This window comes from Dipteris shenzhenensis, chromosome 21, assembly GCF_047967505.1.
Source record: "Dipteris shenzhenensis isolate YYH24624 ecotype China chromosome 21, Dip_SZ_1.0, whole genome shotgun sequence".
In the NCBI taxonomy this organism is placed as follows: Eukaryota; Viridiplantae; Streptophyta; class Polypodiopsida; order Gleicheniales; family Dipteridaceae; genus Dipteris; species Dipteris shenzhenensis.
In genome coordinates this window covers 34,840,011-34,865,310 of record NC_141616.1, presented here as the reverse complement: position 1 = coordinate 34,865,310, position 25,300 = coordinate 34,840,011, and the positions used below count along the sequence as shown (strand labels likewise).

The 25,300-nt window shown below is 42.3% G+C and overlaps 1 protein-coding gene across 1 annotated transcript in view; it reads left to right on the top strand.

The window, feature by feature from the left end:
• The window catches only part of LOC147888780 (putative serine protease EDA2), a 196,184-nt gene that overhangs the window by 144,961 nt on the left and 25,923 nt on the right, over positions 1-25,300 (top strand). Inside the window, exon 9 of the mRNA XM_087392365.1 lies at positions 21,895-21,902. Within this exon, the coding sequence (XP_087248491.1) occupies positions 21,895-21,902 (8 nt within the window). The remainder of the gene's footprint in view (positions 1-21,894; positions 21,903-25,300) is intronic.

The following is a 25,300-nucleotide window of genomic DNA, read 5'->3' as shown; positions in this document are numbered from 1 at the left end:
GGGAATTTTCAAATAGTTTGGGACTTTCCAATATGATTAAGATTTGGCCACATGGTCAAATCCAAACCCATTACTTGAAAGTGGAATCCATCCAAAACACCATATTAGGGAATTCTCCCAAGTCCCACTTTCAAATAAGGATTCAAGTTTTGGCCACATGGTCAAATCTTAACCCCTTACTTGAAAGTGGGACTTGGGAGATTCCCAAATTCTCCAATATAGTGTTCAGAGCAAATATGGGGAAGATGAAGAGGGGTCCCCCTGATGATCCAGGTACAACAATGCACAAAAATCCCACAAATTCTTTTAAAGGAAGTGCATCCAAGCTTAGGGAGAGTATTTCATGGGAATAGGGGAAAGATAGGGAATTGAGAGAGTAGTTATGTACATGAGAGAAAAGGAGGAGCATGCAGGAGTTAGCCAAGAGAAGAGAAGTGGAAGAAAGTAGAGGAAGAAGTGGGGAGAATTCAGAAGGGAAAGATGAGGAAAAAGAAGAAGGGCAAGGAGTTACGGGTAACTTGATTCATGAATTCCTTGAATGAGGGCTATTTAGGAAGGGTTGAATAATTGAGTAGGATGGAAATCAACTATGAGCATTAGAACTATAGCGAAAGGGCATGAAGAAGGTATTTACCTAGAATATGGCAAGCAGAAGGAGGTTGCAAGAAAAATTTTGAGAACTTTCCACCCAGGAAAGTCAGACTTTAGCCCCTTACCCAACAATAAAGGCCAAAGGGAGGGGTTAGGGATTAACCAAGGGTGAGGTTTCTTGGTTGTGAAATCTAACTTGAGTATAAGCTATCTTAAATATGGGTGGGTTAGAAAGGGGGGGTTGGAATCCTCTCTATGAAACCATCATTGGCTACTTAAGTTTAAATCTGAGATGACATTAGAACTTTACGTTTAGATCATATTTCCACAATGGTATATTTGTCTTGGATAATGTTCTGCTTCAAACCATTCCTACCATATCACCCCCGTTTTCTTGGTACCAAATATTGGGAGTCTATGCCCTCTTGTTGGAGATGGGAAAATTCCATTTTTTCCTAGGCCTTTAGGGGATTCACCTCCATGGACCCCAACCTCAAGAAAATATGTCGACCCAACATGGAAAACTTGCTATTAGGTGGTCAATATCTATTAGGATGGGAATCCAATGGCTAAGAATATGCTAAGATATGGGAGGGGCTTTTCACACCAAACTGACAATCTACTAAATTACCATTTTGGACAAATAGTCAAACACCAACTAGAGTTAACATGGATGACCAATTTGAACCTAAAGAAGGGGAAATCCAAGGGAGGGATATCCTCACTATTGAAGGCTATTTGGACTTATCTCTCCTTGTGCACTACCCTAGTTACCAACAGCGAAAGACCGAAATTAGGACTAAGAGGATTGAATTATCAAGGAAATTTTTGCTTCATTTGTACCATGAAATTTGTCATAGAGGGGTCCATTATTAATATTATTATTCCATTAATAGTCCTAAAATGTTTGTTGAATCATATCAAGGACAACTATGTGATTTAATGTAGGTCATCAAAGATAATGGTCAACTCATAACAAAGACATGGCCATGGTGGGATTAAGTATGTATTGAGAATTATTATTGTAACCGATCATGTGTGCTAACTAGGCTAAGAAATTAAGAGAGTGTCGGAGAGAGTGCATGCATGCAGGCATGTGTGTGTGTGTGTGTGCACGTGCATTCATGAGTGCATGTGTGTGTGCATGTGCATGCATGTGTGTGTGTGTGTTTGTTTGCATGCACACCCATGTGCACGTGCATACTTGTGCACACGTGATATCATGCCACGTGCATATATGTATGTATGTATGCATGTATGTGATTAAACAGGTGTGTGTGGGGGGGTGGGAGGAGAGAGAGAGAGAGGCAGGAGGAGGAGAGAGAATGGGGGGGGACTAGGTAATGGAAAATTTATTATTGGTACTCCTTGCTCATGTAGGCAACTTATGTGGACATGATAAATTTATGGACAAGTCAATTCAACATCAGCGATTTTAGTAATGATACAATGAAGAACACCAACCATACTGCAGATGTTGGTAAGTGTTAATTCTAAGATGTTCTTGTAATTATCTCTCTAGATTCAATGTTCAAATGTGACCCTTTTTGTTATCCCCCTAAACTCCAAAGTAGTTGCATAAAACACTAAGAAAATAGTTGACAATTACGTATCTCACTTGCACATGTTTAGTGCCTACTCTCTCTCTCCCTCTCTCTCTATGTGTGTGTGTGTGTGTAATTGTATGTGTGCATGTGTGTGTGTGTGCATGCACACATGCACGTGTGTGCATGTCTATGTGTGCATGTGTACATGTGTGTGTTTGTATTTGTGAATGAGTGGTAACTAGGCTAAGAAAATAAGAGAGCGATGGAGTGAGTGCATGCATGCATGCATGTGTGTGTGTGTGTGTGTGTGTGTGTGTTTGTTTGTATTTAAGACATAAAACTTTCAAAGACATGGCACATGAAGATCAAATAAGGGGGTTGGATAAGAAAATTTTCATCATATGGGTGTATATTCGATATGTATAAAATCGTACAAGATCTATTGAATCCGATAGGTAGTCCAGGCTCTAAGGTTAGGGTCCACTTACTTGCCACCATCCAAATAAACCATACATTAAAACAATATAGATTAATTTGGGAAGAAAGGTTATGCATGTGCTCCCTGGCATATTTAGGAACGAAAGCATACACCTGAGTGAAATGAATAAAATTATTAAGGGGGATAAACCACACCCATGAGTAGAAGTACGCTAGAGAAACACAATGATATTGGGGGGTAGTCCATTCCCAACAATAAAACACTCATGAGAAAAAATCCCAAAGGGTGTGGTCCACACCCTAAAGTGAGGGAAATCATGGAGGTATTCCACACCTTCACAAGGTCCGTCCTAGAGAATGAAAAATGTTCTAAACCACTTCATTATAGAGGAGAAGAGAAGGCCCCAAGGTACAACATGTGCACATACTGTGTAATTGATAAGAGGAAAATACCTCAATGGCTACCAAGAGCCTCAAGAGAAAGTCCAACAACCAGATCATGAACTCTCGCATGTAAGTTTTTGTCATAGACCAAGATATGAAGAATGAAGTTGCAAGTTCTACCAAAAAGTCATGGACTGTAGCATTATCAAGTGCCTTAGGAGTTGAGATAAATGAGTGGTGATGTGCAAGATCATGGAGCAGAGAGTTCAGTAAAAGAAACTCTATGAAGTGGTACAAGTTCGTAAAGTTTGTTGCCTATCATCCATTAATGTGATTTCTTTTTCCACACCAAGAAGGTTTTCCATAGATTCATCTCCCTAGGAGCTGTACCCAAGATCACGGTGGCAGTAATGAATCAAAAGAAGATGCGTATCACTAAAGTAGCAATTGGAGGAGGATCAAGAGGTAGAGATAAGAAACCAAGCAACATCCAAACATAGTAGGTCATAGGAAAGGTGACAAGTGAGGAGTAGCAAAGCAACTTAAGGAGAAGAGATTTGACTAGTCAACATGGACGGTAGCCAGAACATAAGTAGTTGACAACAAGTAAGACTACCAGGAAATGAACACATGCAAGGGAGGGTGCATTGACCTGAGCATTTGAAGTGTCCATAGAAGTAGGGTAATCATAAGGAAAGGCGGCGTCATCTCCCATGGAGCATGGAAATGTAAGGTATATAGTAGGGGAGAGAATAACATTACCAAGAAAACCTTCATGCAAGAGCATGGGTAGTGGCATGAGTGGGAGTTTAGAGTTGACTTTGCTCGATGGTCCTTGTAGTTTTAGTGCATTTCGGGAGGGTTAGGGATTTTTTTGATTGAGTTTAGGGGGGCTATCTATTATACCAGAGAAATTAGAGGGTTTTTTTTCCAGGTCCAGTATATGAAGAAGTTAATATGAGGGACAAAAACTAAAAAATAACGGGGGATTGGACTTAATATACTTATAAGGAATTAAATGAGAGGGATGATAGAATTCTAAATGAAGAGGGCCTTACTCAAGGGTATTATTGAGGGGGCTCTTTAGTATAGATATAACTAAATAGGAAGTATGTGAAGTGTCATATAATTCTTCCACTTATCAATACGTAGCTTCACTACCATACTATTAATAAGATTAAATAAAAAAGGTCACTTAGACGCTTATAGGTACACAGAATCGTAGAACAAGGGGAAATTAAGATTGACCATTTCTTAACATATGAATATCCATCACCAACAACATTCCTAGAAAAAAAGGGGGGGTATATTTTATTACCAATGCTCATATGTGAACCACAAACTTTTGGGAGATCTTGGAACAAGGGGGGTAAATGTATAAAGGACGATGTGCATGTGTGTGTATGTGGTTGTGTGGTTGATGGGATAAGCGTATCTGCGTAGAGTATAAGTTGTTGAGATATTGAGCTCCACTCGTGATATGCCAGGGTGACCATTGTGCATTTATGTCACCGACTTGTTAGCTGTAGATGCGGTTGGTACACCGCCCATGAATAATAGCTAGATGATAGCTATCTTTATGTACTCTAGTTAGTGGCTCAGTTAGTATGCCACCTTACTTAGTTGAGTTTGGTTTGAGACCCACATATAGGGTTCATGTATTCTTTTGTACTTAGAGTTCTTTTGCTTTCACAACTAAGAAGAGGGAAACTGTTTTCAGCCTCCACCTTTGTGCATATTCCCCCATTGTGTATGTGAGAAAGCTACAAGTGAGACTCCTTCCTTCTCTCCCACTCTCTTCACATGGTATCAGAGCTCGGTTCGTGGTAAGGAGCTTAAGAAAGCAAACCAAGTTCACGGTGTCCTAGTAAGAGGATTAGTGTTTCTTTCCTTTTTTTTCGAGTTTGGAAGCAAATCTCTGCAGGTAGCACAGCCGGGAAGTGCAAGAGTGCACTATCTTAGATTAGCACGCCCTTTGCAGTGTGGCGAGAGGGCAGTATATGCTCAGAATAGTGCCCTGTTTTTGCTCTGTGACCACTGTTCTGTAGGTCGGTGAAAAGTTATCGTAGAAATTACATAAGGAAAAACAGGCATATTGGAGAGGTATCTCGTGCCATGCTCAACAAAAAAGACCTGCCATATTATTATTCGGCTGAAATAGTTGCTACAACAATCTACATAATGAATAAGACTCCCATTGCAGCAATACATGGCATGATGCCAGAGGAGAGGTATACTGGTAGGAAACCAGATATTTCTCATTTGAAAGTTTTTGGTTGCATCGCCTATGTTCATGTGACAAACGAGTTGAGATCCAAGTTGGATCCAAAAGCTGAGAAGTGCATCTTTATTGGTTATTCTCTGCAGTAAAAAGGGTATAGATGCTATAACCCTTCTGCTCATAAGTTTACAGTGAGCAGAGATGTTGTTTTTGATGAGATGAGTAGCTGGTATAAACTAGTAAATGTAATTGATGATGTAGATGCACAAAATGCTAATTCTCCATAGAATTCACAGCAACAATCACAAAATATTAGTGGATCTGAGTGTCCTCTAGCAGTGGTTCACATACTTTGCCATCGACAGGTAGATTGAGATCAGGAGGATCTCCTCAAAGCAATGCAGATAGTGGTATGCAAGTATCATGAAAAGGAAAAGAGAAAGTAGATCAGCCCATGGTTGATGTGAATGCAGGTCACTCTTATGTGGATGGTGAATCCCATGGCTTAGAACAGAGCCTTGATGATGAATTGGGTATTCCTTCTCTTGTTACACCTAGAGTAAGGAAGACAAGGGATGTTTTGAGAGCACCTGGTAGTGAGCCTATTTTGCGTAGGTCCACAGAGCTAGGTATCCTATGGATAGGCTAAAATATGATGGATTTATAGCCATTCACTATGCCTATATGGTCAAAGTGATACGAGAACCAAAACCCACTTCTTTTGAGCAAGCCATGGCAAAAGAAAAATGGGAGAAAGCTGTTGGCTCTTTCCTACTGCTTTTGTACGAAGAGTTGGGTATTCTATGTTTGCATGGTTCCAAGGCTTTTTGTCACCTACAGATATATTGGGATTGTCGGTTGTAGTAGATGTGTAGCTTAGGACCTTGAGTCGTGTTCCGGTGAGAGACGTAGGCTTAAGTGTGGTAAGCAAACAAAGTGCATGCATGTGTAAAAGGAACGCGTATCATCATGATTGAGGTAATGAAGGCTTTCACCTTCATTGGGGGTTGTAGGGTTTGTTGAGATATCAAGCTCTACTATCCCCGACATATCTCCTGGATGACTATCATTTATGTCACCGCCTATGTTAGTTGTACTCGTGGTGTAGTTAGACTACCACGTATGTTTTTGGTTTGGGTTCACATATGAACCACGTATTCTAGGTTTTGATATATAGGGTATTTCCCTCTTCTATTGTATTGTTGTTGTGTGCAAAAGTGAAGAAAGGCTTCACCCTCCAACCTTGTGTCCTCTCTCTTTTGTGTGTTGTGAAGAAAGCTGAACTTGAGTCTCCTATCTCTCTCCCTCTTTCTTTACATGGTATCAGAGCCTTGTTCGTGGTAAGGAGCTCAAGAAAGAAAGCCAAGTTTGTGGTGTCCTGGTAAGAGGACCAGTGTTGCTTTCCTACTTCGAGTTTGGGAGCAAATCTTTGCAGGTAGCACAGCCAGAAGTGCAGGAGTGCACTGCTTCAGATTGAGAGGCCCTTCGCGGTGCGGCGAGAGCGCAGTATATGCTGCGGGGGGGGGCGAAGCCCTTGGTGACTTTATTTTTCTGATTTGAGGCCGTTTTGGGGCCCGTTTTGAAGGCGGAAGTTCTTCGCAGGCACTCAGAAAAAGGCCCTGTTTTTGCTGCAAACGTTGAAATCTATGCAAACGAAAAACATTGTTGCAGGTTTGCCTAAATTCAGAGTTGAGGGAATGCAAAAGGTATGTGAAGCATGCCAAATGGGTAAGCAGGCCAGACATGCATTTCCCAAAAATGCTAAGGTGAGCAAAAGACCTTTGGAAGTGATCCATTTAGATGTTTGGACAACCAAAGCTGCTTCTATTGGTGGATGCCATTATTATGTGACGTTTATTGATGACTACACTAGGAAGGTGTGGATTTATTTTATGAAGCACAAAAGTGAAGTGTTCAGCCACTTCAAGGCTTTTAAGGCCATGGTTGAAAAAGAGAAAGGTGTGCATATTAAAGTGCTAAGATCTGATGGAGGGGGAGAGTACTTTTCAGAAGAATTTTGTGAATATCTGAAAGAACAGGGAATTCAAAGGAAGTACTCATGCAGGTCTACCCCTCAGCAGAATGGGGTTGCAGAAAGGAAGAACACGCATATTGCAGAAGTAGGACGGGCGATCCTAAATGAGAAAAACATGCCTGATTATTTTTGGGCTGAAGCAGTAGCAACTGCTGTTTATATTATGAACAGAACCCCCACTGCAGTTGTCCATGGCATGACGCCTGAAGAAATGTATACAGGCCAAAAACCAGATATTTCTCACTTGAAGGTATTTGGTTGCATAGCTTATGTTCATGTTCCTGATGAGAAGAGAACAAAGCTGGATCCAAAGGCAGAAAAATGCATCTTTATTGGATATGCTCAGCACCAGAAAGGGTATCGCTGTTATAACCCTTCCACCCGCAAAATGCAAGTGAGCAGAGATGTTGTTTTTGATGAAATGAGCAGCTGGTATGCACCAACTGTTATGGTAGGAGATGCAGATGCAGGAAATGGGAATGCTGCAATAAATGCAGAGCAGCAATCTCAAGCCTTGAGTGGACCCAGAGAGTCCTCTACTAGCGGATCTAATGCATGGACAGGGAGATTGAGATCTAGTGAATCGTCACATGGCAGTCCTGATAGTGTTGTGCAGGTATCACATAAGGGAAAAGAAAAAGTGGACCATGCTCCAGTATTTGATGTGTCTGCTGGTAGCTCTCATGTTGATGGAGAGTCAAGCGGCTCTGAAATGAGCCTTGATGAGGAACTTGGGATTCCTTCTGTTGTTACACCTGGTGCAAGGAAAAGCAGGCATGATTTAAAGACTCCTGCAACTGATCCAGTTGTACGGAGGTCCACTCGTATTAAGTATCCAGTTGACAGGCTGAGATATGATGGGTATACAGCACATCACTATGCTTATATGGTCAAGGTTCTAGAGGAGCCAGAGCCCACATGTTTTGAGGATGCAGCAGGGCATAAAAATTGGGAAGCAGCTATGGATGAAGAGATGGCTGCCTTGGATGCAAACCACACTTGGGATTTGATGCCTTTGCCTCATGATAAGAAGGCTATTGGCTGCAAGTGGGTTTACAAAGTAAAGCACAATGCTGATGGGTCTGTTAGCAGGTACAAGGCAAGATTGGTTGCCAAAGGTTTTGCACAGACATATGGAATTGACTATGAGGAAACTTTCAGCCCAGTTGCAAGGATGGCAACCGTGAGAGCAGTAATTGCTATGGCTGCTGCAAAGGGATGGTCTTTGCATTAGATGGATGTGAAAAATGCCTTCTTGCATGGTGACTTGCAGGAAGAGGTTTATATGATGCAGCCAGAAGGTTATGAGGATAATGCACACCCCGATTTTGTATGCAGGTTGCGCAAAGCCTTGTATGGCTTAAAACAGGCGCCGAGGGCATGGTCAGACAAGATAGGGCAATATCTTGTCACTATTGGATTTCAGATTTCCAATTCAGATTTTTCACTTTATGTGAAAAGGACAAACAGAGGGATTGTGCTTATAGTCATCTATGTTGATGACTTGATTATTACAGGTGATAGTGATGCAGACATTAATGAAGTGAAGCTGCTGTTGAAGCAGAAATTTGAGATGAAGGATTTGGGAGAGCTGCGTTACTTCTTGGGCATTGAGGTTATTAGATCCCCGAGTGGGATATGGCTGTTGCAAAGGCAATACGGTTTGGACATGCTGTCCAAATATGGGATGACAGGCTGTAAGCCTATTTCTGTTCCATTGGAGCAGAATGTGAAGCTCAATGCAGAAACATGTGAGCTTCTTGAAGATATTACTATGTACAGGCGCATAGTAGGTAGCTTGATCTACATGACTATAACCAGACCAGATTTGAGCTATGCTGTGGGGCTGGTGAGTCAGTTTATGCAGGCACCGAGGAAGCCACATTTGGATGCGGCTAGGCGCATACTGCGGTATGTGAAGTCCACATTGCATTATGGACTGTTTTATGAAGCTGGCTGTGCATTACAGGTACATGGATACACAGATGCTGACTGGGCTGGTAGTGTCTCAGACAGGAGATCTACTAGTGGTTTTATGTTTTCCCTTGGGAGTGGTGCCATCAGTTGGAGCAGCAAGAAGCAGCCAACAGTTGCCTTGTCGAGCACAGAGGCTGAGTACAGGGGTGCAGCAATGGCTGCATGTGAGGTAGCTTGGTTACGGAAGCTACTTGCAGATATGGGACAGTCAGTTCATGCAGTAGTTGTCATTCATTGTGACAACATTAGCAGCATCATGCTTGCTAATAACCCAGTTTATCATGCTAGAACGAAGCACATTGAGGTGCATTATCACTTTGTGAGAGAGAAGGTTCTAGCTGGTGAGATTGATCTTGTCTATGTCAGCACTGAGGAGCAGGTGGCTGATATCTTTACAAAGGCATTGGGTACCGAGAAGCTTCGCAGATTTAGGAGCTTGCTTGGTGTACGTGAGATGGATTTGAGCTTGAGGGGGAGTGTTGAGATATCAAGCTCTATCCCCGACATATCTCCTGGATGACTATCATTTATGTCACCGCCTATGTTAGTTGTACTCGTGGTGTAGTTAGACTACCACGTATGTTTTTGGTTTGGGTTCACATATGAACCACGTATTCTAGGTTTTGATATATAGGGTATTTCCCTCTTCTATTGTATTGTTGTTGTGTGCAAAAGTGAAGAAAGGCTTCACCCTCCAACCTTGTGTCCTCTCTCTTTTGTGTGTTGTGAAGAAAGCTGAACTTGAGTCTCCTATCTCTCTCCCTCTTTCTTTACAGGGTTTAGGAGGAGTTCCAGGGTTAGAAGGAGGTTCCAGGGTTAGAAGGAGGCTCCAAGGTTCAGAAGGACGTTCCAGGGTTTAGAAGGAGTCCATGGTTCAGAAGGAGGTTCCAGGGTTCAGAAGGAGGTTCCAGGGTTTACAAGGAGTATCCAAGGTTCAGAGTAGAGTACATGGTGGAGAACTCATCTCCCTCATAGATCATGGAGTTTAAGGGTTGAGGAACAAAGGGTTTAGGGGAGCATAGGAGTGGGAGAGGAAGAAGGTGTAAGAGCATGGGGGAAAGAAGAGAGAGGAGGAAGGAGGAGGAGGGAGGAGGAGGAGAGAGGAGGAGGAGGAGGGAGGAGGAGGAGGAAGGAGGAGAGGGAGAGGATGGAGATGGAGGGCGAGGGGAGAGGGGGAGGTGGAGATGGAGATGGAGGGGGAGGGGGAAGGGGGAGGTGGAAATGGAGATGGAGGGGGGAGGGGGAGGTGGAAATGGAGGGGGGAGGGGGGAGGGGTGGTGGAGATGGGAGGGGAAAAAACTTGATGGACAGAAATCGAAAAGGAGGGAGGAGTGGTCACCTGAACGCTCTCCAAGTCTTTTTTGATGTAACGGGATTGTTGTGGAACAATGGACGGTGGGTGGATGGCTAGGACATCACTGTGAGATGGGCTCGAAGTCACTTACAATGTGAGGATGGGAGTAAGGTGGTGGTTGATGGAGAGGGAGGAGTGTCTTACGTGGGGCTCGAAATGAAGAAGAGAATGGAGGCAAAAAGTGAAAGATGAAGAATGAGGGGGTGGAGTTGGTTTTTATAGGTTTTGATTTTAGGTTTAGAGCCATAACTTCCTATGGATAGCTCGGTTTGCTTTTCTGAAAAAAGGTAAAATGATCGAAATTGCAAGCTCTATGCTTTGTGTCCACTACCTAGCCTAATTGTATATCATGTGGCTTCTATTTAATAAATAAAGAAAATTTCTTAAGGTAGTAACCCACCAAGGTTGAGTCTTGGGGTTGATATGTTTGGCTAGAAATGGAAAAAAATTTTACTCTCCTTGCCCTTGAGTGTTATGTTCATGAAAGTTCGAAATAGTGTGTTGTTTTACACATACCTAGGTATGTTTACTCACTACTTGAGATGCTAGTTTCCCCGGAAGCGATGCCAAATGTTGGCTCTTTCCTACTGCTTTCATAGGAAGAGCTGGGTATTCTATGTTTGTAAGGTTCCGAGGCTTTTTTTCACCTACAGATATATTGGGATTGTTGGTTGTAGTACATGTGTAGCTTAGGACCTCGAGTCGTGTTTCGGTGAGAGATGTAGGCTTAAGTGTGGTAAGCAAACAAAGTGCATGCATGTGTAAAAGGAACGTGTATCATCATGATTGAGGTAATGAAGGCTTTTGCCTTCATTGGGGGTTGTAGGGTTTAGGAGGAGTTCCACGGTTAGAAGGAGGTTCCAGGGTTAGAAGGAGGTTCTAGGGTTCAGAAGGAGGTTCCAGGGTTTAGAAGGAGTTCCAAGGTTTAGAAGGAGTCCAAGGTTCAGAAGGAGGTTCCAGGGTTCAGAAGGAGGTTCCAGGGTTTAGGAGTATCCAAGGTTCAGAGTAGAGTACATGGTGGAGAACTCGTCTCCCTCATAGATCATGGAGTTTAAGGGTTGAGGAACAAAGGTTTTAGGGGAGTATAGGAGTGGGAGAGGAAGAAGGTGTAAGAGCATGGGGAAAAGAAGAGAGAGGAGGAAGGAGGAGGAGGGAGGAGGAGGAGGAGGAGGAGGGAGGAGGAGGAGGGAGGAGGAGAGGGAGAGGATGGGTTGCAAGGTTGGAGGAGAGGGGAGGAGGAGTTGCAAGGTTAGGACATGCTTTTGGATGAGCAGTGCAAGGGAGCATGGACACTTGAGACAAAGTCTTGGAATACCAAAGTAGACTCAACACAATGCCCCAAAGAGTGTGGGCTTCATTCCATTCCCCAAAGAGTGTGGGCTTCATTCCATTATGGGGTATTTATACAAGTTGGAGAGCTTCTCTCTCTGCATGTAACTCAAAGTTGTAACACAAAGTCGTAACACAAAGTCATAACACAAAGTTGTATCACAAAGTTGTAGCATAAAGTTGTAACACAAAGTTGTAACACAAAGTTGTTACACAAAGTTGTAACACAAAGTTGTAACACAAAGTTGTAACACAAAGTTGTATCACAAAGTTGTATCACAAAGTTGTATCACAAAGTTGTAACACAAAGTTATAACACATTCTCTCTCTACATGTACAAGTTGTAACACAAAGTTGTATCACATTCCCTTTCTACATAAGTTCATGTTGGCATAGAGTCAACAAAAGCCATGGATGCCTTGGAAGCAAATGCTACATGGGAATTGGTGCCTTTGCCTAAAGAAAAGAATGCAATTGGCTACAAGTGGGTTTATAAGGTGAAGCACAATGCAGATGGTTCTGTGAACAGATACAAGGCAAGATTAGTTGTCAAGGGGTATGCACAAACATATGGCATTGATTATGAAGAAACATTCACTACGGTTGCAAGGATGGCAACCGTAAGAGCAGTCATTGCTATGGCTGCATCAAAGGGATGGTCTTTACATCAAATGGATGTAAAGAATGCTTTCTTGCATGGTGATTTGCAAGAAGAGGTCTATATGGAGCAGCCACCAGGTTATGTTTATGATGTTTGTTTGTAGGTTGAAGAAAGCCTTATATGGGTTGAAGCAAGCACCCAAAGCATGATCTGACAAGATAGGACAATATCTTTTCACTATTGGATTTTTGATTTCCAAGGCAAATTTCTCACTTTATGTGAGAAAAACAGAGAAAGGCATTATGCTGTTTGTCATTTATGTTGATGATTTGATCATCACAGGTGATAGTGATGAAGATATCCTTCATGCGAAAATGCTATTGAAGCAAAAGTTTGAGATGAAGGATTTGTAAAGAGAGTGCGAGAGAAGTAAGGAGTCTCACTTGCAGCTTTCTCACATACACAATGGGGGAATACACACAAAGGTGGAGGTTGAAAATAGTTTTCCTCTTCTTTTTTGTGAAAGCCAAAAGAACTCTCTCTCTAAGTATAAAAGGAATAGATGAACCCTATATGTGGGTCTCAAACAAAACTTAGCTAACTTAGGTGGCATACTAACTGAGCCACTAACTAGTGTACAGAAAGATAGCTGTCATCCAGCTATTATTCATGGGCGGTGTACCAACCACATCTGTAGCTAACAAGTCGGTGACATAAATGCATAACAATCACCCTGGCATATGGAGCTCGATATCTCAACACTCCCCCTCGAGCTCAATCCCAATTCTTGCACACCAAGCAGGTCTTTGAAATTGCACAGCTTCTCTGTGCCCAATGCCTTCATGAATATGTGAGCTACCTGATCCTCTATGCTGACATAAACTAGATCAATAAAACCTACTAGAACCTTCTCCCGCACATAGTGATAATGCACCTCAATGTGCTTTGTTCTAGCATGATAGACTGGGTTATTTGCCAAGTTTATACTGCTCATGTTGTCACAATAAATGACAACTGGCCCATCTGATGCATATCATAAAGTAGCTTATGCAACCAAGCTGCCTCACATGCAGCCATTGCTACACCCCTGTACTCAACCTCTGTGCTCGACAAGGCAACCGTAGGCTGTTTCTTGCTGCTGCAAGTGACTGTAGCACTCCCAAAAGAGAACACATATCCACTGGTAGATCGTCTATCAAAAATACTACCAGCCCAATTAGCATCAATGTATCCATGCAACTGTATCCGAAGCCCAGTCTCATAAAATAGTCCATCCTGCAATGTGGACTTCACATACCTCACTATGCATCTAGCCGCATCCAAATGCGATCGCCTTGGAGCCTGCATAAACTGACTTACCAACCCAACAACATAGCTCAAATTTGGCTTGATGATAGTCATATAAATCAAACCTCCTACTATGCGTCTGTACATAGCAAGGGTCTTCCAGAAGCTCAGCTGCATCTGTGCTCAACTCCACATTCTACTCCAAAGGAACTGAAATAGGCTTACAGCCTGTCATCCCATATTTGGATAGCATGTCCAATCCATACTGCCTCTGCAAGAGCCATATCCCACTTGTGGATCTAATCACCTCAATGCCCAAGAAGTAACACGGATCTCCCAAATCCTTCATCTCAAACTTCTACTTCAATAGCATTTTCACATGAAGGATATCTTCATCACTATCACCTATGATGATCAAATCATCAACATAAATGACAAGCAGCATAATGCCTTTCTCTATTTTTCTCACATAAAGTGAGAAATCTGCCTTGGAAATCTGAAAGCCAATAGTGACAAGATATTGTCCTATCTTGTCAGACCATGCTTTGGGTGCTTGCTTCAAGCCATACAAGGCTTTCTTCAACCTACAAACAAACTGAGGATGAACAGCAGGAACATAACCTGGTGGCTACTCCATATAGACCTCTTCTTGCAAATCACCATGCAAGAAAGCATTCTTTACATCCATTTGATGTAAAGACCATCCCTTTGATGTAGCCATAGTAATGACTTCTCTTACGATTGCCATCCTTGCAGCCGGATTGAATGTTTCTTCATAATCAATGTCATATGTCTGTGCATACCCCTTGACAACTAATCTTGCCTTGTATCCGTTCACAGAACCATCTGCATTGTGCTTCACCTTATAAACCCACTTGCAACCAATTGCAATCTTGTCTTTAGGCAAAGGCACCAATTCCCATGTAGAATTGGCTTCCAAGGCATCCATTTCTTCATCCATGGCTTTCTCCCATATTTCTTTACCCATGGCTTGCTCAAAAGAAGTGGGTTCTGGTTCATGTATCACTTTGACCTTATAGGCATAGTGAATGGCTGTAAATCCATCATATTTCAGCCTATCCATAGGATACACAACTATGGTAGACCTATGCAAAATAGGCTCACTACCAGGTGCTCTCAAAACATCCCTTGTCTTCCTTACTCCAGGTGTAACAACAGAAGGAATATCCAACTCATCATCAAGGCTCTGTTTTGAGCCACTGGATTCACCATCCACATAAGAGTGGCCTGCATTCACATCAAACATGGGCTGTTCTACTTTCTCTTTTCCTTTTTGTGATACATGCATACCACTATCTACATTGCTTTGAGGAGATCCTCCTGATCTCAATCTGCCTGTCCATGGTGAAGTATGTGAACCATTGCTAGAGGACACTACAAGTCCACTAATATTTTGTGAATGCTGCTATGAATTCTGTGCATCTACATCATCAATCACATCTATTGGTTTATACCAGCTGCTCATCTCATAAAAAACATCCCTACTTACTGTAAACTTATGAGTAGAAGGGTTATAGCATCTGTACCCTTTCTACTGGAGAGAATAACCAATAAAGACACACTTCTCAGCTTTTGGATCCAACTTGGATCTCAACTCATCTGGCACATGAACATAGGCAATGCAACCAAAAACTTTCAAATGAGAAATATCTGGTTTCCTACCAGTATACCTCTCCTCTGGCATCATGCCATGTATTGCTATAGTGGGAGTCTTGTTCATTATGTAGACTACTGTAGCAACTGCTTCAGCCCAATAATAATATGGCAGGTCTTTTTTGTTGAGCATGGCACGAGATACCTCTCGAATATGCCTGTTTTTCCTTTCTGCAAGTCCATTTTGCTTTGGGGTATGACTGCATGAATATTGCTGCTTTACGCCATGCTCCTGCAAGAACCTTGCAAACTCATTTAAGAGGTACTCTCCCCCTCCATCTAACCTTAGGCATTTTTTTTGTAGGCCTGTTTCTTTCTCAACCATAGCTTTAAAAGCTTTTAAATGCCCAAACACTTCACTTTTCTTTTTCATAAAATACACCCAAACTTTTCTGCTGTAGTCATCAATAAAAGTGACAAAATAATGACAGCCTCCAATAGATGTAGCTTTAGTAGTCCACACATCAGAGTGGATTAATCCCAATGGCCTCTTACGCTCTTGAACATGTCTCAAAAATGGCTTCCTTGCCTGCTTTCCAAATTGACAGGCTTCACATACCTTATGCATTTCTGCAACCTTGAACTTAGGCAATCCTGCAACAATATTTTGGGCCTGCATTAATTTAAGTCGCTGTACATTAACATGACCAATGCGTTTATGCCAGATATCAATATTTACAAGTACACTGGTCCCATGTGCAAACATTACTGCACTCAATTCAGGCATGCCTGCATCCAACATAAACATCCTACCCTTCTTCTTTCCTTTTGCTATCAAGCGACCTTTATTTTTCATATCCTCAACAAAGCATCCATGAGGATTAAATTTGACCCTGCAAGCCTTGCTCAACCATTCGACCAATAGAAACCAAGTTCTTGGTGATACTTGGGACATGAAATACATCAGACAGGTATTTCTTTTTCCCATCCTGCATAGACAAAGGAATTTTACCAATCTGCACAATAGGATGTGCAGTATCATCACTAGTCTCCACAAATCCTAGTCTTTCCATTTTCCTTGCATCCTGCATCCAGTCTACATGACCTGTCATGTGATTTGACGCACCTGAGTCAACATACCACACATCATTGCTTTCTTCTGCACTTATCACAGAATTGGTCATGTGCTGCACCATAAACAAATGCTCATTTCTGTCATCACCCTGTCTACTAGAGGATGCATAATTGCCTTGCTGCAATTTTCCAGTCATGATGTAATTTTGCTTTTTATAGCAATCTTTAACCATATGACCCATTTTACCACAATAGTAGCATTCAACATTGCTGTTTGCATTTTGGCCTCTCTGCCATCCACCATGACCTCTTTGGCTCCCCCTGCCTCTAAAGTTACCAATCCTCCTCCATAGGACTAGTTTTCTTGAATTTGCTACATATTCTAATTTCTACCACGGCCTCCAGATCGGCTTTCTCTACCTCTGCCTCTGTAAAGAATAAGGGAGAGAGATAGGAGACTCAAGTTCAGCTTTCTTCACAACACACAAAAGAGAGAGGACACAAGGTTGGAGGGTGAAGCCTTTCTTCACTTTTGCACACAACAACGATACAATAGAAGAGGGAAATACCCTATATGTCAAAACCTAGAATACGTGGTTCATATGTGAACCCAAACCAAAAACATACGTGGTAGTCTAACTACACCACGAGTACAACTAACATAGGCGGTGACATAAATGATAGTCATCCAGGAGATATGTCGGGGATAGAGCTTGATATCTCAACACTCCCCCTCAAGCTCAAATCCATCTCACGTACACCAAGCAAGCTCCTAAATCTGCGAAGCTTCTCGGTACCCAATGCCTTCGTAAAGATATCAGCCACCTGCTCCTCAGTGCTGACATAGACAAGATCAATCTCACCAGCTAGAACCTTCTCTCTCACAAAGTGATAATGCACCTCAATGTGCTTCGTTCTAGCATGATAAACTGGGTTATTAGCAAGCATGATGCTGCTAATGTTGTCACAATGAATGACAACTGCTGCATGAACTGACTGTCCCATATCTGCAAGTAGCTTCCGTAACCAAGCTACCTCACATGCAGCCATTGCTGCACCCCTGTACTCAGCCTCTGTGCTCGACAAGGCAACTGTTGGCTGCTTCTTGCTGCTCCAACTGATGGCACCACTTCCAAGGGAAAACATAAAACCACTAGTAGATCTCCTGTCTGAGACACTACCAGCCCAGTCAGCATCTGTGTATCCATGTACCTGTAATGCACAGCCAGCTTCATAAAACAGTCCATAATGCAATGTGGACTTCACATACCGTAGTATGCGCCTAGCCACATCCAAATGTGGCTTCCTCGGTGCCTGCATAAACTGACTCACCAGCCCCATAGCATAGCTCAAATCTGGTCTGGTTATAGTCATGTAAATCAAGCTACCTACTATGCGCCTGTACATAGTAATATCTTCAAGAAGCTCACTTGTTTCTGCATTGAGCTTCACATTCTGCTCCAATGGAACAGAAATAGGCTTACAGCCTGTCATCCCATATTTGGACAGCATGTCCAAACCGTATTGCCTTTGCAACAGCCATATCCCACTCGGGGATTTAATAACCTCAATGCCCAAGAAGTAACGCAGCTCTCCCAAATCCTTCATCTTAAATTTCTGCTTCAACAGCAGCTTCACTTCATTAATGTCTGCATCACTATCACCTGTAATAATCAAGTCATCAACATAGATGACTATAAGCACAATCCCTCTGTTTGTCCTTTTCACATAAAGTGAAAAATCTGAATTGGAAATCTGAAATCCAATAGTGACAAGATATTGCCCTATCTTGTCTGACCATGCCCTCGGCGCCTGTTTTAAGCCATACAAGGCTTTGCGCAACCTGCATACAAAATCGGGGTGTGCTTTATCCTCATAACCTTCTGGCTGCATCATATAAACCTCTTCCTGCAAGTCACCATGCAAGAAGGCATTTTTCACATCCATCTGATACAAAGACCATCCCTTTGCAGCAGCCATAGCAATTACTGCTCTCACGGTTGCCATCCTTGCAACTGGGCTGAAAGTTTCCTCATAGTCAATTCCATATGTCTGTGCAAAACCTTTGGCAACCAATCTTGCCTTGTACCTGCTAACAGACCCGTCAGCATTGTGCTTTACTTTGTAAACCCACTTGCAGCCAATAGCCTTCTTATCATGAGGCAAAGGCATCAAATCCCAAGTGTGGTTTGCATCCAAGGTAGCCATCTCTTCATCCATAGCTGTTTCCCAATTTTTATGCCCTGCTGCATCCTCAAAACATGTGGGCTCTGGCTCCTCTAGAACCTTGACCATATAAGCATAGTGATGTGCTGTATACCCATCATATCTCAGCCTGTCAACTGGATACTTAATACGAGTGGACCTCCGTACAACTGGATCAGTTGCAGGAGTCTTTAAATCATGCCTGCTTTTTCTTGCACCAGGTGTAACAACAGAAGGAATCCCAAGTTCCTCATCAAGGCTCATTTCAGAGCCACTTGACTCTCCATCAACATGAGAGCTACCAGCAGACACATCAAACACTGGAGCATGGTCCACTTTTTCTTTTCCCTTATGTGATACCTGCACAACACTATCAGGACTGCCATGTGACGATTCACTAGATCTCAATCTCCCTGTCCATGCATTAGATCCACTAGTAGAGGACTCTCTGGGTCCACTCAAGACTTGAGATTGTTGCTCTGCATTTATTGCAGCATTCCCATTTCCTGCATCTGCATCTCCTACCATAACAGTTGGTGCATACCAGCTGCTCATTTCATCAAAAACAACATCTCTGCTCACTTGCATTTTGCGGGTGGAAGGGTTATAACAGCGATACCCTTTCTGGTGCTGAGCATATCCAATAAAGATGCATTTTTCTGCCTTTGGATCCAGCTTTGTTCTCTTCTCATCAGGAACATGAACATAAGCTATGCAACCAAATACCTTCAAGTGAGAAATATCTGGTTTTTGGCCTGTATACATTTCTTCAGGCGTCATGCCATGGACAGCTGCAGTGGGGGTTCTGTTCATAATATAAACAGCAGTTGCTACTGCTTCAGCCCAAAAATAATCAGGCATGTTTTTCTCATTTAGGATCGCTCGTCCTACTTTTGCAATATGCCTGTTCTTCCTTTCTGCAACCCCATTCTGCTGAGGGGTAGACCTGCATGAGTACTTCCTTTGAATTCCCTGTTCTTTCAGATATTCACAAAATTCTTCTGAAAAGTACTCTCCCCCTCCATCAGATCTTAGCACTTTAATATGCACACCTTTCTCTTTTTCAACCATGGCCTTAAAAGCCTTGAAATGGCTGAACACTTCACTTTTGTGCTTCATAAAATAAATCCACACCTTCCTTGTGTAGTCATCAATAAACGTCACATAATAATGGCATCCACCAATAGAAGCAGCTTTGGTTGTCCAAACATCTGAATGGATCACTTCCAAAGGTCTTCTGCTCACCTTAGCATTTTTAGGAAATGCATGTCTGGCCTGCTTACCCATTTGGCATGCTTCACATACCTTTTGCATTCCCTCAACTCTGAATTTAGGCAAACCTGCAACAATGTTTTTCGTTTGCATAGATTTCAGCCTTTGTATATTCACGTGCCCAATGCGCTTGTGCCATATCTCAATATCTGCAATGACACCTCTCCCATGCGCAAACATAGCAGCTTTCACCTCAGGCATATCAACATCCAAGGTGAACATTCTACCATTTTTGTTGCCTTTTGCAACCAAGCGGCACTTATTTTTCAGGTCCTCAACAAAGCATCCATCAGGATTAAATCTAACTTGCAGACCTTGCTCAACCATCTGGCCAACTGAAACCAGGTTCTTAGTGATTTTTGGAACATGAAGTACATCTGCCAAGTACTTCGTTTTGCCATCCTGCATAGCCAATGGCACTTTACCAACCTGCGTCATTGGGTGCGCAGTATCATCACCTGTTTCAACATAACCTGGCTTATCCAAATTTCTGACATCATGAAACCACTCACCATGACTGGTCATGTGGTTAGAGGCACCTGAATCAACATACCAAACATCATTGCAAGCTGCAGCATCTCCTGACATGGAGTTAACCATATGCTGCATCACAAAAAGGTGCTCATTTCTGTCGTCACCATGCCCACTTGATGATGCATAGTTGCTTTGCTGCAACTTTCCACTTTTGACGTCATTCTGCTTTTTATAGCATGTATTCTCCTTGTGTCCAGGCTTTCCACAATAATAGCATTCTGTGCTGCTATTTACTTGCTGGTTCCTTTGCCATGAACCACGGCCTCTTTGGCTCCCCCTGCCTCTAGAACTACCACGTCCTCCTCCATAGGACTGGTTTTCCTGTTGTTGCTGTTGGTTCTGATTTCCTGCACGGCCACCAGAACGGCCTCTTCCTCTACCCCTGCCTCTACCTGTATTCGAGTAGAAAGCAGTCTCTTGAGAAGTTGAGGTGGCTGAACCACCATTCCTTTGCTCTTCACTCAGCAAGAGAGCAATAAGTTCCTGAAAATCAGGAAATGTTTCACGGACTCCAATGGATGTCCGAAATTGTGCATAATCTTTCCCAAGACCATTCAAGGTCACGGACACTAACTCCTCATCATCAACAGGTGCTCCAATGGAGGCAAGAGAATCTGCAAGGCCTTTCACCTTCAAGGAATACTCATTTATATTCAGATTTTTCCTTTGCACATTGTGCAACTCCTGCTTTAGCTGCATCTTTCGTGCTTTGGTATTTGTGCTATACAGCTTCACCAATGTATCCCATGCCTCCTTAGGCATCTCTAGATCCTGTATATGCACAATCATAGAATCTGAAATGCTAACGGACAGCCAATACAGGCATTTTCTGGCTTTTTCATGCCATTCTTTAAAGGCCTTCAATTCAGCAGGAGTGGGAGCAGCACCCAAAACTGGTTCTGCAGTTTCACCACTAATGTAATCCCAAACTCCCTTTCCCATAAAGAAGTTTGTCATCCTGAACTTCCATGCTTGGAAGTTGTTCTTGTCAAGCTTCTCACTGACAATGGTAGACAGATTCTCAGACATTTTACAAATCACGAATTGCAACAGCAACCTGTAAACACAGCAAATGCCTCAGAAGGGCAAATAGCAAAACTTCTGCAAAGAGCCTCACAGGGGCAGATCTGCAACACTGACGAAAGTGGTATTTCACCACACAGTCACTTCCTCGTGATGATTTTGCATCAACAGGCAACAGGCATGAATCTGCAACTCCCAATATCTCTGCACATAGGCATACGATGCAATTTCTGTGGCACCTTTCCACCGACTGGCCGCGCGCAGTGGTCGCACAGCAAAAACAAGGCCTTTTTCTGAGTGCCTGCGAAGAACTTTCGCCTTCAAAACGGGCCCCGAAACGGCCTCAAATCAAAAAAATAAAGTAGCCAAGGGCTTTGCCCTTTCCCGCCGCACCGCGAAGGGCCTCTCAATCTGAAGCAATGCACTCCTGCACTTCTGGCTGTGCTACCTGCAGAGATTTGCTCCCAAACTCGAAATAGGAAAGCTACACTGGTCCTCTTACCAGGACACCACAAACTTGGCTAGCTTTCTTGAGCTCCTTACCACGAACAAGGCTCTGATACCATGCAAAGAATAAGGGAGAGAGATAGGAGACTCAAGTTCAGCTTTCTTCACAACACACAAAAGAGAGAGGACACAAGGTTGGAGGGTGAAGCCTTTCTTCACTTTTGCACACAACAACGATACAATAGAAGAGGGAAATACCCTATATGTCAAAACCTAGAATACGTGGTTCATATGTGAACCCAAACCAAAAACATACGTGGTAGTCTAACTACACCACAAGTACAACTAACATAGGCGGTGACATAAATGATAGTCATCCAGGAGATATGTCGGGGATAGAGCTTGATATCTCAACAGCCTCTACCTCTTCCAGCATTTGAGTAGAAGACAGTTTCTTTTGAAGTTCCTCCTAAAGAAGATGCACCACCATTTCTTTGCTCTTCAAAAATTAGAAGAGCAATCAACTCCTCAAAATTAGGAAAATTCTCACGGACATCAATGGATGAATGGAATCCTTTCCTAGACCATTCAAGGTCATGGAAACTAAATCATCATCTTCCACTAGAGACCCAATCATCTCAATATCCTGCCAACCATTGCCATCCCAATATCCCAATGACCGTTGCCTTACACTATCCTAATGGCATGTACCATGTCCCCTCGAGTCATCACCATAGTAGTTACAACCAGATTGTCAACATTCTATCAAAAATCTCCTAGCCCCCTTCCCTCCTCCAAATAGCAATTCAACACTTAGTGCATGTCCTCATGCTCCTCCTATTCTACTGATTCCCTCCTCACTCAGTTGCCATCCTTTTTTCCTATGGACCCGGAAAACGAGTTTTTTGAGTTTGAGACAGGAGCTTGACCTCCACCCCCAACCCCCTATCTCGCAAGCCACCGGTCCCTCCAACTCACAGAGAATGCTCTCAGCCATGATCCGTATGCCTCCAACTTCCCAGCTGAATCTGCACATTATGCAACTCCTGCTTGAGCTACATTTTCCTAGCTTGCATATTTGTGCTATGTATTTTTGTCAAAGTATCCCATGCCTCCTTCGACATGCTTGCATCCTAAATATGCACAATCATAGAATCTAAAATATTGATAGACAGCCAGTACATAACTTTTCTGGCTCTCTCATGCCAACATTTAAATGCCTGCAACTCCTATTGATTGGGAACATTAGGATTAGCTGGTTCTGTTTAGCTCCAGTAATGAACTCCCAATAGCCTTTTCACTTAAGGAAATTTGTCATTTTAAACTTCCATGCTTGGAAGTTGTTCTTGTCAAGCTTTTCAGTGACTATCTATGAAAGAGCATCAGACGCCATTATAGAACACTGCAAAAATATCCTGTCACTGCAAAAAACACAACTTTTTCTCACAAGGGCAAATCTACAAAATTGATGAAAGTGGTATTTGACCACACAGTCACTTCCTAGTGATGATTTTGCATCAATAGGCAATAAGAATTATTTCATCACTCCTAATATCTCTATGCATAGGCATATAATGCAATTTCTGTGGCAACTTTTCACCGACCTACGGAACAGTGGTCGCACAGCAAAAACAGGGCACTTTTCTGAGTGCCTGCGGAAAACTTCCACCACCAAAACGGGCCCCGAAATGGCCTCAAATGAAAAAAATAATGTGCTGCCCTGTAGCATATATTGCCTTGTCATTGCATCGTGAAGGGCATCCCAATCTAAGACAGTGCACTCTTGCACTTTTCGGCTATGCTACCTGTAGAGATTTGCTCCCAAACTCGAAAAAGGAAATTAACACTGATCCTCTTACCAAGACACCGTGAACTTGGTTTGCTTTCTTGAGCTCCTTACCACAAACTGAGTTCTGATACCATGTGAAGAGAGTGGGAGAGAAGTAAGGAGTCTCACTTACAGCTTTCTCACATACACAATGGGGGAATACACACAAAGGTGGAGGCTGGGCTGAAAATAGTTTTCCTCTTTTTTTTTGTGAAAGCCAGAAGAAGTCTCTCTCTAAGTACAAAAGGAATAGGTGAACCCTATATGTGGGTCTCAAACCAAACTCAGCTAACCTAGGTGGCATACTAACTGAGCCACTAACTAGAGTACATAAAGATAGATGTCATCCAACTATTATTCATGGGCAATGTACCAACCTCATCTGCAGCTAACAAGTCGGTGACATAAATGCACAACGGTCACCCTGGCATATCATGAGTGGAGCTTGATATCTCAACAAGATTTGGGAGAGCTACGTTACTTCTTGGGCATTGAGATGATTAGATCCACCAGTAGGATATGGCTCTTGTAGAGACAGTATGGATTGGACATACTGTCCAAATATGGGATGACAGTCTGTAAGCCTATTTTAGTTCCTTTGGAGCAGAATGTGAAGTTGAGCATGGATGTAGGTGAGATTCTAGAAGACCCTACTATGTACAGACGCATAGTAGGAAGTTTGATTTATATGACTATTACCAGGCCAAATTTGAGCTATGTTGTTGGGTTGGTAAGTCAGTTTATGCAGGCTCCAAGGTTGGTATGTCCCAAGCTAGGGTTTTTAACATGGTGCCAACACAGCCCCAGTTCATAGACAAAGAAAATAAAGTTCAATATTATAATGAAAAGGCCTTAAGGGGATGAGATCATCACATGGCGATAGAATTTACAAAATGAGACTTTTGTAAATGAATTTTTTCTATTACTATGATTCTTACAAAAACATCATACTAGATAAAAGGAGACATTGTGCATGATGAGGAAACACATCTAATGGATCATTGAAACAAGTATGATGCTAAATATACAAATCATGATGTATGGAAGATGTAATCATATGTACATAATCTTGTGCAATGTCATGTTAGCCTTGTGATAGAATAGAAGGATTCCCCTCCTCGAAATTGTGTTTTACCACATATTTTGAAAATTCTTCTATATAAATAATTGTAAAATATTGGATAAAATAATTTAATTTAAAGTAATTCAAGTTGTGCAATGTGGTCCATTGAGAAAATCCACCTTTTTACTTTCCAAAAATTTAAAGAGACAACTAAGATTCATGTCCAAAATTTGTAAGTCAACATGCTATACTTTATGACATAATATTCAAGACTAATTAAAAGATTATCTAGGGGATGCCAATCCAAGTAAAATTCCTTTTTGTATAACTTCTCCTAAGCAACTAATAATCAGACCCTTAAATAAAAAATAGATAATCTTGATAAAGTAGATAATGTTAGATTATAAGAATTCATGTGTCCATTATATTACATAGATGGAGGAAAGAGAGAACAAGAAAAACAACAAAAATAAAAG